This window comes from Scyliorhinus canicula, chromosome 9, assembly GCF_902713615.1.
Source record: "Scyliorhinus canicula chromosome 9, sScyCan1.1, whole genome shotgun sequence".
NCBI lineage: Eukaryota > Metazoa > Chordata > Chondrichthyes > Carcharhiniformes > Scyliorhinidae > Scyliorhinus > Scyliorhinus canicula.
Window position 1 is genome coordinate 63933272 of NC_052154.1, and position 14812 is coordinate 63948083.

At 43.9% G+C, this 14812-nt stretch overlaps 1 protein-coding gene across 2 annotated transcripts in view; it reads left to right on the forward strand.

Moving 5' to 3' along the window:
• ripor1 (RHO family interacting cell polarization regulator 1) overlaps positions 1–14812 on the forward strand; it is a 229897-nt gene that overhangs the window by 129573 nt on the left and 85512 nt on the right. For both annotated transcript variants that reach the window (XM_038806778.1, XM_038806779.1), the window contains exons 7-8: positions 9930–10079; positions 12308–12371. In XM_038806778.1, coding sequence (XP_038662706.1) covers positions 9930–10079; positions 12308–12371 — 214 coding nt within the window. The remainder of the gene's footprint in view (positions 1–9929; positions 10080–12307; positions 12372–14812) is intronic.

Below are 14812 nucleotides of genomic sequence, written 5' to 3' on the forward strand. Positions count from 1 at the left end.
TTCACTTAACCTATCCAAATCCCTCTGCAGATTTCCGGTCTCCTCTGCACTCTTTGCTTTACCACTCATCTTAGTGTCATCTGCAAACTTGGACACATTGCACTTGGTCCCCAACTCCAAATCATTTATGTAAATTGTGAACAATTGTGGGCCGAACAACGATCCCTGAGGGACACCTCAGCTACTGATTGCCAACCAGAGAAACACCCATTAATCCCCACTCTTTGCTTTCTATTAATTAACCAATCCTCTATCCATGCTATTACTTTACCCTTAATGCCATGTATCTTTATCTTATGCAGCAACCTTTTGTGTGGCACCTTGTCAAAGGCTTTCTGGAAATCCAGATATACCACATCCATTGGCTCCCCATTATCTCCCGCACTGGTAATGTCCACAAAAATGTCACTAAATTAGTTAGGCAGGACCTGCCCTTCATGAACCCATGCTGTGTCTGCCAATGGGACAATTTCCATCCAGGTGCCTCGCTATTTCTTCCTTGAAAGATTCCAGCATCTTCCCTACTACCGAAGTTAAGCTCACTGGCCTATAATTATCCGCTTTCTGCCTACCTCCTTTTTTTAAACAGTGGTGTCACGTTTGCCAATTTCCAATCCGCTGGGACCACCACAGAGTCTAGTGAATTTTGGTAAATTTTCACTAGTGCATTTGCAATTTCCCTAGCCATCTCTTTTAGCACTCTGGGATGCATTCCATCGGGGCCAGGAGACTTGTCTACCGTTAGTCCCATTAGCTTGCCCATCACTACCTCCTTAGTGATAACAATCCTCTCAAGGTCCTCACCTGACACAGCCTCATTTCTATCAGTCACTGGCATGTTATTTGTGTCTTCCACCCAAAAAACCTGTTCAGTTCCTCAGCCATTTCCTCATCTCCCATTATTAAATCTCCTTTCTCATCCTCCAAAGGACCAATATTTACCTGAGCCACTCTTTTTTTTTTTGTTTTGTATATTTGTAGAAACTTTTACTATCTGTTTTTATATTCTGAGCAAGTTTACTCTCAATCTATCTTGCTGTTCTTAATAGCTTTTTTAGTAGCTTTCTATTGCCCCCTAAAGATTTCCCAGTCCTCTAGTCTAATGTTTGCCACTTTGTATGCTTTTTCCTCCAATTTGATACTCTCCCTCATTTCCTTAGATATCCACAGTCAGTTTTTCCTCTTTCTACCGTCCTTCCTTTTTTGTTGGTATAAACCTTTGCTGAGCACTGTGAAAAATTGTTTGGAAGGTTCTCCACTGTTCCTCAACTGTTTCACCATAAAGTCTTTGCTCCCAGTCTACCTTAGCTAGTTCTTCTCTCATCCCATTGTAATCTCCTTTGTTTAAGCACAAAACACTAGTGTTTGATTTTTACCTTCTCACCGTCCATCTGTATTTTAAATTCCACCATATTGTGATCGCTCCTTCCGAGAGGATCCCTAACTGTGAGATCATTAATCAATCCTGTCTCATAACACAGGACCAGATCTAGGACTGCTTGTTCCCTCGTAGGTTCCATTACATACTGTTCGAGGAAACTATCGTGGATACATTCTATAAACTCCTCCTCAAGGCTGCCTTGACCGACCTGGTTAAACCAATCGACATGTAGATTAAAATCCCCCATGATAACTGCTGTACCATTTCTACATGCATCAGTTATTTCTTTGTTTATTTTTATTTTTTAAATTTAGATTAGCCAATTATTTTTTCCAATTAAGGGGCAATTTAGCATGGCCAATCCACCTACTCTGCACATTTTTGGGTTGTGGGGGCGAAACCCACGCAGACACGGGGAGAACGTGCAAACTCCACACGGACAGTGACCCAGAGCCGGGATCGAACCTGGGACCTCAGCGCCGTGAGGCGGTTATGCTAACCGCTAGGCCACCGTGCTGCCCTTTCTTTGTTTATTGCCTGCCCCACCATAACGTTACTGTTTGGTGGCCGATAGACTACTCCTATCAGTGACTTTTTCGCCTTACTATTCCTGATTTCCACCCAAATGGATTCAACCTTATCCTCCATAGCACCGATGTCATCCCTTACTATTGCCCGGATGTCATCCTTAAATAACAGAGCTACACCACCTCCCTTACCATCCACTCTGTCCTTCCGAATAGTTTTATACCCTCGGATATTCAACTCCCAGTCTTGACCATCCTTTAACCATGTGTCAGTAATGGCCACTAAATCATAGTCATTCACGATGATTTGCGCCATCAACTCATTTACCTTATTCCGAATACTACGAGCATTCAGGTAAAGTACACTTATGTTGGCTTTTATACCTCTGTTTTGAATCTCAACACCTTGATCAGTAACCTCTCCTACGTTATATTTCCTCTTAACTTTTCTCCTAATTTTCCTTGTCGTTGAACCCATATCTTCATGTAACAACCTGCCGCGTCGCTTACTATTTATGTTTTTACTTCCCGTTTTATTCCTTTTAGTATTACTGGGCCTATTCACTGAGCTCCCCTCAGTCCCTGTGCCTTGTGCTGTCGCCCTTTTTGATTTTTGACTATTGCTTCTCTGCCTTACACTTTCCCCCTTACTGCCTTTTGTTTCTGTCCCTGTTTTACTACCTTCCGACTTCCTGCATTGGTTCCCATCCCCCTGCCACATTAGTTTAAACCCTCCCCAACAGCTCCAGCAAACACCCCCCAGGACATCGGTTCCAGTCCTGCCCAGGTGCAGATTGTCCGGTTTGTACTGGTCCCACCTCCCCAGAACCGGTTCCAATGCCCCAGGAATTTGAATCCCTCCCTCTTGTACCATCTCTCGAGCCACGAATTCATCCTATCTATCCTGACGTTCCTACTCTGACTATCTCGTGGCACAGGTAGCAATCCTGAGATTACTACCTTTTGAGGTCCTACTTTTTAGTTTAACTCCTAACTCCCTGATTTCAGCTTGTCGGACCTCGTCCCGTTTTTTTTACCTATATCGTTGGTGCCTATGTGCACCACGACAGCTGGCTGTTCACCCTCCACGTCCCACCCACCCACCCTGCAGCCGCTCCGAGACATCCTTGACCCTTGCACCAGGGAGGCAACACACCATCCTGGAGTCTCGATTGCGTCCGCAGAACCGCCTGTCTATTCCCCTTACGATTGAAACTGGAAATGCAACTGGTTGTTCTTGCTCCAAGTTCTCTTTCACTGGTATCATACTGCAGTGTGCCTTCATCGTTGACATTGTTGTACCTCAGCACTGGCATTGTCATCACTAGTTTTTTGATGCGAGTGAAGTCTGCTTCTTGTTCTGTGCCCCAACATCACTTATGTGCTTGCATAGAGTGCACGTTGTGATGACAAAGAACCTTGCTAGGTAGTTCACAAATCTTACAAATCATTGAACTGCCTTCACACATTGGTTCCTGCATTTCTGCCACAGCTCGCACCTGATCAGGACAACATTATTTCAGTGCACAACCTATGTACTTGACTTCAGTAATCTTCAGTTGCAGTTTTTATTGTTCGGCTTCAGTTTCATCTGGTGCTCTCTCTAGCTGTCTTGCTAGATTCTTTTTTAAACAAATTTAGAGACCCAATTAATTTTTTCCAATTAAGGGGCAATTTAGCGTGTCCAATCCACCTAGCCTGCACATCTTTGGGTTGTGGGGGCGAAACCCACGCAAACACGTTGAGAATGTGCAAACTCCACACGTACAGTGACGCAGAGCCGGGATCAAGCCGTGAGGCAGCAGGGCTAACCCTCCGTGCTGCCACGTCTCGCAAGATTCTGATCATTGTTTGTGATGGCTCCTTCCATTGTGCCTCCACATCCATAGGTGAGCAAGTCATCGATGATTGCTTCCACTTCCACAAGATCATTGGCTATCTCATGCTGTTTGCATTCTGGAGCAGTAGAAGTGCCAACTGGCATGTGCAACTTTCTGCACCCTCCAAATGGCATCTAGACCATAGTTAGGAAACTGCTGCTTAAATCCAACTTCACTTGTCAGCATCCAGCCTTTGCATCTAGGGTGGTAAAGACTTTTCCCTTATAAGCTGCAGCAAAATTCTTGTGGTTGGCATGGGCTGGAGAGGTATCTTCCGAGCTTTATTGAGATCCTTTGGATCTATGTAAACACAACTTTTCATGTTTTTTCACTGTAACCATGCTGCGATCCAACCTGTTGGACCTGTCACTCACTTAATTACTCCCATCTTTTCAAGCTCCTCTATCTTGACTTTCAGGCTGGTCTGAAGAAGTTAATACAAGATTGAAATTAATTCATGATCTCATCTACTTCAAGATGATAGTCACCAAGAGGACATCCAAGACCTGTGAAAATATCTTTGTAATTCAGGATCTGTTCAGCTGTCAATGGCTTGGTGCCGTGCGAAACATTGTAAATATCTTTTGGTACATGGAGGGTCCAAACTTTTTTTTATTCAAGGGATACGGGCATCACTGACTGGGCCAGCATTTATTGCTTGTCCATAATTGTCTTTGAAGTGGTGGTGAGCTGCATTCTTGAATTGCTGCGGTCTTTGTGGTGTGGGTACACCCAGTGTGCTATCAGGGAGGGAGTTCCAGGATTTTGACCCAGCAACAGTGTGGGACGGCGATATTTTTCCAAGTTCAGATGGTGAATGGCTTGGAAGGGAATTTCCAGGTGGTGGTGTTCCTATATATCTGCTTTGACATGTTTGAGCAGAAATCAGAGGATGCTGCTCATCATCGATGATCTGGAACTGCAGATCTCCTTTGTTCTCCTTGCATTGGGCTCTTGGCTTAATTCAATCTCTTAGGGTGAGCATTATTCTATCACAGAGCCTCAACTTTACCTTCAGTGGCTTCATATCCAGGTCACTATCTTGAGCAACTTCACACAGGTCACTGAAGCTCACACTGTTGCACGGAGGACAGCTCTGTATCACTTCCATTAACCTGATGCTGTCCATCTGAAGTTAGCATTCCAGTAGTCACAAACCATTGTTTACCCGGAGACTTGAAGGTGCCAACCTGTTCTAGGGTGTGGAATAAGTTGTCCGAATAGGCTTGCTTTTTTTCTTTCCAGCCAAACACTTGAAAGCAAAGTGATTCATCTCCTTGCAGTTAGAGAACTGCTTTCCCCACACTGGTAATGCTTCCTTTTTTATATGGTGACCTCCGCAATATTTGCATCCAGTACTCTGACCTTTATCTCTCTGCTGACCCTTCTGTAAATAGTTCTCATTTTCTCCTTGGTCTTGTGATTACAAGACCTGAACTTCCTCTCTGCATAGTGCAAGTACTGTTCAGCTAATGATTAATCATTTCAGAACTTCTGCATATGGCAGTAGCTCTTGTTAGAGTATGTTTCTCTTCTCTCAACAGACATGTCTTCATGGGGGAATCTCTTGTTCCCAAGACAATTGTAGCTTTAATCGGATCATCCTTCAGTTGCTCAAACTCTCAAGATTCAGCTCAACATCTCACTCACTGATCAATATTCTCCCCATCTTCCTGAGCACTGACGTTACACGTAACATTTGTAAATAACAACTCGGGGTGTTCAACTTGGGTCTTCAAGACCTCCAGTAGAATCATAGATCATCGAATTTTACAGTGCAGAAGGAGGCCGTTTGGCCCATCGAGTCTGCACCGGCTCTTGTAAAGAGCACCCTACTTAAGCCCATGCCTCTACCCTATCCCTGTAACCCAGTAACCCCACCTAACCGTTTTGGACACTAAGGGCAATTTATCAAGGCCAATCCACCTAACCTGCACATCTTTGGATTGTGGGAGGAAACAGGAGCACCTGGAGGAAACCCAGAAACAGACAGTGACCCAAGCCGGGAATCCTGGAGCTGTGAAGCAACTGTGCGAACCACTGTGCTACTGTGTTGTCCAGCATTTCATACGACTGGCCTTTTTGCTCCTTGGTGAGGTCTAGGGTGCAGAACAGCTTGTAGCACTCTTTTCCACCCCCCAGCACTGACTTCAGAGTTGCTACTCATTTGTTTGGGTTTCTTGTTTAACTCTATAGCAATTTCATAATTCTGCCATTGAGATGAGAAGAACTGCCAATTAAATCTCATCTCAATGGCAGAATTATGAAATTGCTATAGAGTTAAACAAGACTCACCCAGAAGTCGATATCCTGTACAATGTTGTAGACTGAAATTTTAATTATACTCTGCTGTTTCTTACAGTGGCTGGCTCTCTTCCACTGATCAAAATCCACTCTATTTCAGCCACACCATGTTCGATGTGGTGTGTTAAATGGTTTCCGCTTCAATCCTTTTACTCTCAAAGGAATGATATCAGAGGTCACACGACTCTGGTCATATGAGTATTGCAAGCCACAGTACAAAACAGGCAACCGTTCACAAAAGCATTTCTCCAAACAGTGCCTAGGCCCTATACTCTGGGATTCTCTCCCTTGCTCCTTCAGTGGCACAACAGACCTGTTTCAGGTACTTGGGGTGTGCTGGCCACTCTTAATGTCCTAATTCATCATCTAACTCAGTGTTTTTCAAGCTTTTTTTCCAGGGATCCACTCTTGTAAGCCGGCCGACCTTCGCAGCCCATGTCGGCTGAACTTCACGACAAACGGCACGTTTGCCTATCTTTAATGCAAAAGGGGAGCCTCATGATCTCATTCCAATCAGGTTCATAGGAGGAGAGAGCAATGCGCATATCAGGTGCAGACTTCAGCCAGTTGCTTTATGCCGTCTTCATCTTTGTGAGAACGGAAAGTCCAACCTTGCACATCTAGGTCGCCATGAAGGCAATAGCAACAAAATGCTTGTTTTACTCAGCACTGAATACTCCTGAAAGATGCTACTCCAAAATACTAACGGCCCCGCGGGCTTTTGGTATGTTTTTCATGTGCTGTCACAGGGAAAGTACAGCAGTGTAGTCTTTTCATTTGGTGTCAGCTGTAAGATTTAAAAAATAAATTTAGAGCACCCAATTATTTTTTGTTCCCAACGAAGGTGCAATTTAGTGGAGCCAAACCACCTAATATTTACATCTTTGGGTTGTGAGGATGACACACAGGGAGAAGCTCCACAGAGACTGTGGCCAGGGCCAGGATCGAGCCGGGGTCCTCAGCACTGTATGTAGCAGTGCTAACCACTGTGCCACCATGCTGCCCTATTCAGCTGAAAGTTAATAACTGACTCTGGGCTCTCAACCTCAAAAGGAATTTTTTACCCATCACTTCTCTTGCAAAATCGGAAACTTAATTTGCCTATACTTCTTTGCATATAACACACATTGGATTGCTTCCTTATTTGCACCGGCACAATTGACAAAACCATACCTCAAGAACTCATCTTTATACTGCTTTGTTCCTGAGTTAAGTTTCTTCTTCGTAGGCTGTTAGCCAAAGGCATTGGAGCTCTGTACGGTGCTAACAACAGCACTGCTGTCTCCTGCCCTGGACTCTTCTGAGCAGCTCTCTCCAGATTCAGATGTGAGGTCCTGGCCAGTAAGTACACTGCCTATTTGTGTCTCTGGCCTTCACTTTCTTCACAGTCCTCCTGTCTTGCTAGCAACTAGAAAATTGAAGAAGCTCTCCTCCGTGATTTAGCACCAAAAAGCATGTACATACAGGGTATCAAGTATACATGCAGGGCACAATTTCTTGTTCACTACTGTCACTTCTGGCCAGAAGACTGCACACAGCCTCCTTTCCTTCTCATTTAAAATATGGCAGTGGTCGCCATTCTCAATAAAAATGCCGGTAACGGCCTTTAAGCACTCTTTCCCTGCCCGATCGGGACCTCCACAGGAATACAGTCACTGATTGCTCCGTGACTCTCCCGACATCTGCCAGCGACCTATTCACAACTCGCACTTTGAAAAACCCTGATTTAACTGAAATATGATTTTACACCATTATTTTTTTGTGGAAAAGATCAGTTTTACAGAGTCTGTCCCCTGACTGTTCCGGGCAACAATTTAAAAACCCAATACAAAGAAGGCTGAGTAGGGCCAATCAACTTACAAATTTCTCTCTTTATAATGCGGAGAATTACATTAAAATTCAGATAATTGTCATTTCCAGAATACTGCCTTATATTAGCTAAATGTTCCATGTTGTGGAAAGATTTCTTTGTGTTAGTTATAATAAGTGTCTTTAGTAAGAGGCACCACAATGCCAACTCATAGATAGAAGACTCATTAAAGGGTTCCAGTGAACTGTGTTATGGGTCAGGGTTTAATAACTCCAAAGTTATTATGGAGTCCACCTGATCCAAAAGCTTTGTTGAATTTGGCTAAAATGAGCACAAGAGCCTGCCTTTCAGGTGTGATTCAACAGACTTCTTCAGGGCTTTAAATCAAAAAACAAGCTTCATTCTACAAATTTAGTTCACATTTGTATAAACACACACAGTAAGAATTTTTTATCGACTGCAAACCTAAAGACCCCACACAGCTACAGTAATTAGGTATAACCCTTAATGAATTCCCCCTTAACTGTTCCAATTCAATACAAAATCCAAGTAAAACCAGAAACCCCTTTTCAAAGGTGTGGCCCAGCACACGGCATTCTTACTGGTATAAGAACTATTATTGATACTCTGTTTCCCTTCTCAAACAGCAGGTTTGAATTATTTCCATAAAGCAATTATTTATTTTAAGTTACCAAGTAGTCTGGAAACAGCTTTTAAAATGAAGATAGAGAGACACTTCTTTCAACCTGTGTTCAAACCAGTCCAAAACAAGAGCCACAGCCCAGCTCCACCCACACAATGACTTCACTGAAGCCATGTGATAAGACAAAAACATTTCTTATACGGACACTCCGATGGCAACTGCTACACAGTGACGTGTGTTACACAGGGAGCTCTTTCACCCAGGCGATCGGGGTTCGTCAACCTTTGCCGCTAACTATTTAGAATTTGTTGTGGACGCTGTCTGGAATTAGTACCCAGCATAAATAACAATCTTGGTGTCATTAAAAATTCACTACATTTATTGTTTCTTTTTAAATCGGAATTTGGAATTCTTTAAATCTAACCTATTGCAATCTGTATGATTTGGTCAGTAAAAAAGGTGAGTGGAGAGAGTAAAGTAGATTAGATTGTCAGCTGCTGTCACAATACCCTGATGTCCACACTAGAAAGTGCACATGAGTGACAGCGGTTGCCTTTATATAGTATTTGTATGTCTTTGAGCCAGCTAAAAATACTTCACAGGTAAATCATTAATTTTCCAAGCGTTAAGGTGAATATGGTAACCAGATTGTGTGAAATCTCACGCTGAAATGAGATAAGTGACCGGCTATTCTGGTTTGTCAGTGTTGGTGCATTGTATATCACGGACAGGGTGCAGGGTGAATTCCTGTACCCTCCTTTGAATACTGCAATGGGACCTTGTGCATCTGCCAGAGCGGGCAGACAGGGATTTGGTTCAATGTTGCATCCAAAAGACTGCATCTCGGGCAATGTCACAGTCTCTCAATACTAAATTGGGGTCTCAGTTGCTTTGATGATATTTGAATCTCATACAAAAAGTGAATAAGGAAAAAATCGGCTGTCGCCTGTCAGGTCCCTTCATGGGGAATAGCCAATGCCACTTATTGTCTTGACTCGCATATGAAGAATGCCCAGAATATCATTGTCAATGGGATCCTCTGCTATAGATCTCATGAATTGACATTCAGGTTAACTGGAAATTCTTTCTCCAGTCCAAATGGATCCCTCTCATTCGTTTATCAATGAAATGTGCGAAAGATAATAGACTTTCTGTTGGTTCTTGAACAATTTCCCATTTCTGAGGTGTATGGGTAGTTTGTCTAAAATAAATGTACAACAGTGCATTGTGGTTAGAGACCCAGATATAAAACCTCCTTGAACCCGGATTTGAAAGCCTATGCACTACATTGTCTGCTTAATAAAGTCTTGAGCCTGCTGCATCCACAGCATTGTTCTGGTAAAGTAGATGACTGACTGGTTTATTTTCATTGCAATCGTTGCAGATCGATGAGCTTTATGAATCTTACTGCATCCAGCGAAGATTACGAGATGGTGCAAACAACATGGTGCGGGCCTATACTGTGTCTCAAACCAGCAAAGAAGCCAGGGAGAGCTTAGCTGAAGCTAACAAGGGCTACAAAGAATATACTGAGGTAAAGTCAGGAGCTGAAAGATTGTAATTGGGAAATAAGCAAATAGTGCTGAGCTTGGTGGCTGGATCTTTGAAGTATAAATGCAACAGAATTTCCTTGATACAATGATGCTGAAAGTTATCACATGTCATGCTATTGGGATGTACATATTAGAATAGGCCCTGCTTTTGTCCTGTGTTGCTGACTACACTTCAAAGCTAATAACACCAGTTCTTAAACTGATGTTTTGGGATGTCCTGAGATAATGTGCTATACAAGTGCAAATTATTTTTACAGCTAATTTAAATTTCATATTCCTAATTTAAATCTGTCATCCAGCCTATCTTCTTGAAATTATCTGGGTTTCCCTTATTTATACCATTCAGTATTATATTTATTCCTATGAGATTTTCACCTTTCACATGTTTGTTATTCCAGAAGCTGAATTTTCTTTTTGTGATATCTGTGCAGGACAAAAAAATACTTTGTGCTGGATAGAGATCAAGTACCCAACTGAACTGGTTTAACCTGGTTTGGGCTTAATAAACACACACACAAACGGCCACAAGTGGGTGATATTACATTCATTGTTCATTTCCTTTCCACTGGGGATCAGTGCTGTTTCCCTTCTCAGTTTTCTCTAATTGAAAGGCAAAATACTGTGGGTACTGGAAATATGAACTAGAATCTTTTTAATGTTTCAAGTTGAATGTCTGTCAGCATCTGTGGAGCAAGAAATGGAGTTAATATTTCAAGTCAAATATGTCTCCTCTTGTGTATTGGAAGTTCCAGTTCTGAAGAGCAATCACTTGAAACATTAACTCTGTTTCTCTGCCCATTGATGCTGCTGGAATGTCTTGAGTATTTCCAGCACTTTCTTTTTTTATCTCTATCTTCTTTGCTACTTGTGCATCTTGCACCATTGGCAATCAGAACTGAACACAGTGGTTAATGTGACTGGTACATTGTAACTTCTTTAGATTTTATAAACTTGCAATGATATTGCGCTTTTGCAATTTTAGGATGTCCCAAGGGAATACTTTTGAAGTGGAGTCAATGAAGTAATGTTGAAACCCTGGTAGCTAATTGTGCACAGCCAGCTCCCAAAACAGCAACAAAATAAATGACCAGCTAATGTTTTAGTCATGTTGGTTGAGGGATAAATATTGACTCCCAAAAGTGGTAATATCACTGGACAAGTAATCTACAGACTCTGGTTAATCCACAGCAGATAGTGAAATTTGAATTCAACAAAAATTTGAAATTAGAGGTCTAACCTTGAAACCATTGTTGATTGTTGTAGAAACCCATTTGGTTCACTAATATCTTTACGGAAGGAAATCTGCCATTTTTAATGGTCTGGTCTACATGTGACTCCAGATCCACAGCAGTATGGTTGACTCTTAAATGCCCTCCGAAGAAGGGCAATTACGGATGGACGATAAATGCAGGCGGAGCCCGCGACGTCCACGTCGCATGACGAATAAATTAAAACAAAAAACTCCCTGTTCTTTCAAAACAGTGCTATGGGGTCATCTGTGCCCACCTGAGAGGGCAAATAGCAGTGTGTTCTCTAATTTTGGCTTGCTGCCCTGCAGGTTTTTTGTAGGTTGCTATGTTCCTCTATAGTTTAGAGCAATGTTGGCTGGGTCGTAGTTTAACATGTCATCCAAAAGATGGAATACTGCAGCACTCCCTCTTACTGCGCATCGGAAATTGTGTTCACAGTGTGTCATTGAATCCCAACACCTCCAGAGCGCAACACAATTTTAAAAGGGAGGGTGGAACTGCGAATCTGCTCACTTCCAATTAATGGCCCAGGGAGAGCTAGGAGGTGATTTTCAAATGAGAAGTTGCCAATTCTGAACAGTCTGAGCACACGCTAGTGCACAGCTGCCAATTTTAAAGCAGAGAGCTGCAAAAAGATTTTGCAGACTGGAACTTGCTTACCATCAGTGGTTTCGCTGTGAGCTTGGCTACGGTATTGTTGGCCGTTGGTCAATTCTCTGAGCGCGAAGGCTTCTGGCCCTCCAAATTCCTTCAAGTTAAGGTTTGAAGATTACGATGCCTAAGTGACATAGACGCAACAGGATTTGGAAATAATCCGGATGTCAGATTCCCAATTGAAAATCAAATCTAGGGAGTGTGATGTCCTGATTTATTGGCTTTGTTATTAACCTTGAAACCCAAGTGATCTACATTGTGATCTACGTTGTACCAAAGTGAAAAAGTCCCTTTCTTTTACCCAGAGTATGTGCACAATGGAGAGTGAGCTCGAGAACCAGTTAGGAGAATTCCACGTGAAAATGAAAGGTGAGTGACATCCTTTCAAAACTTTCAAAGACCCTGGGATTGGAGCCTTTTTGCGTTGATCTGTCAGGTTTGGAAACTCTCTGCTATTCGTCCAATCCTTGCCCTCCTTAAGGAATTGCTGTTCAAAGTGAATTTATTTTTATAATGGATGATCTGTGCAGTGTGTTCAGGTGTTTCACACATGTATTTGTATAATTATCATAGGCGTTTATAATGATTATATATGAGGCAACTCAATTTCAATGTTTTAAATTACTCTCCTGATCATAACGAGCAAGTTTAAAGTTGGTTGTACATGGGGAATGCATTTATTTGGCTTAGTTCTAATGCATGCCAATCGATATGAGATTAGTAATTATGCTGCTGAATATAGGATTATAAACCAATTTATGAGCCTTGTTGCAGTCGTGTTGATTAGTGTATCCTGAAACTACGGGTCAGATTTTTGTGGAGGAGGGAAGGAAGACTTTGCAAGCATTTTAAAATGGCGGATGGAACCTAGATCTAGAAGTTCTGCCCCCATTTCCAGCATCCAGTTTTTGTCGGTGGGGGAAGGGGAGGGGCAATATTCAGCTTGAAGGGAAACCTTGACTCAACAGGACCATTTGAATTCACTGCTGAGTTCAAACAAACCTCATTTTGGCTGTTGTCAGGGCCTTGACCCGCAATGTGTCACCAAATGAAAGGTAAGTAACATGGCGTCTGTATAGTAGTCATGATCTGAAAATTTTGAAATCCCCTACTCTTGAACCTCTAAGCAAAGCATGCTGCAGCTGCATGTACTGATAGTTTAAAAAAAACTTCTGCTGGACTGCTGCGAGTGACAGGCCATCTTCTGTTGGTTAGAAAAAAACAGTAGCTTCTGATCATGCAGTTTCAATGGAGATCTTTGTTGAAATTTCCCCAAGGGTATTATTATGTCATTCTAATTGATTGGCTGAGTTTCAACAGCTATAGGGCGCGATTCTCCGCTCCCACGCCGGGTGGGAGAATCGCGGGAGGGCCGCTCTGGCACCACCCGCGAATCTCCCACCCCCCCCCCAACAAAATGCGCGACACGCCTCTCGGTGAAAAACGGCGGCCTGCGATTCTCCGACCCGATGGGCCGAGCGGCCTGCCGTTCCCAACCGGTTCACGCCAGCGGCAGCCACACCTGGTCGCTGCCGGTGTGAACTTGGCGCCAGCAGCTGTTTTGTGGCTTGTGGGGAGCGGAGAGGGGAGTGAGCACCACGACCGTGCTCGGGAGGGGACTGGCCCGTGATCGGTGCCCACCGATCGTCGGGCCGGCATCTCAAAGGGACGCACTCTTTCCCCTCCGCCGCCCCGCAAGATCACGCCGCCACGTCTTGTGGGGCAGCGGAGGGGAGAACGGCAACCGCGCATGCGCGGGTTTGAGCCATCATCCGTCGTGACGTCAGCCGAGCATGCGCGGATTGGAGCCGGCCAACCTGCGCTTGCACGGCTGACATCATTAGGCGCGCCGGCCGCGTCATTCTCGGCGCGCCGGGCCTTGACACCAGCGACAAGGCTCCGCGGCCGAGATTAACGGCACGGCCCTCTTAGCCCCCCCGGGGGGGGGGGGGGGGGGGGGGAATAGGGGGCAAGGAGAGGCCTCCGACGCTGTCGTGAACCTCTCTGGGTTTCACGTCAGCGTCGGGCTTTGCGGAGAATTCCGCTCATAGTTTTTTCAGTTCGGGTTTTAAGTTTGATATTTGACAGTTTAAAGAGGCTATTAACGAATTAGATGTCTTTTGATGTGGGTCCTGAATAGAAGTTTGCTTTTCTAAGAGCTTAACCATTTGAGATTTAAGAGCTTGATATAAGGGTACATGGGAGTGGGTGGTGAGGGATAAGTTGGTATGAAGGTTATGAGGGCTAAGTGGGGTGGGTGGGCATGGAGGGTATGAAGGCCATGTAGTTAGTGAGGGGCATGAGCTGGCATGGAGCATATGCACGGAGATGGGTGAGGGCTAGAGGGCCTAACAACTCCTGAAACAACTGGGACAAAGTCCCGGAGAACTGGGACAAGCCTTCTAGCAAGCCCGCCTCAGCACTCGCCTGCCTCCATGACTACCCTATACTCTGCTTCTGGAGCCAGCAGGCTTGACTCTACCGCGTCGCTGGCTATCTGGAGTGAAAATTGTGTGATTTGTGGTTCCTTTTACCAAGACCGGTCTGGCAACAAATTTCTGGTCTCTAACTACCTGCCTCAGTAGCCAAAATCCAGCTCTGACTCTTACCGAGGCAAACGATCAGAATATCTTCTATCTCGCCCGCAATCGCATCGATGGTATTCCAGATCCTACTTCACTGAACAGTGTCAATTTTGACACTGAGATTATGATTTGGAATGTAAGTGTCATTAATGTTCAAAAATAGAGCATCTCTGCATGTGGCCTTGAGTAATGCTAGATCAGTAATTTTCAAACTCGGGGTCGCGG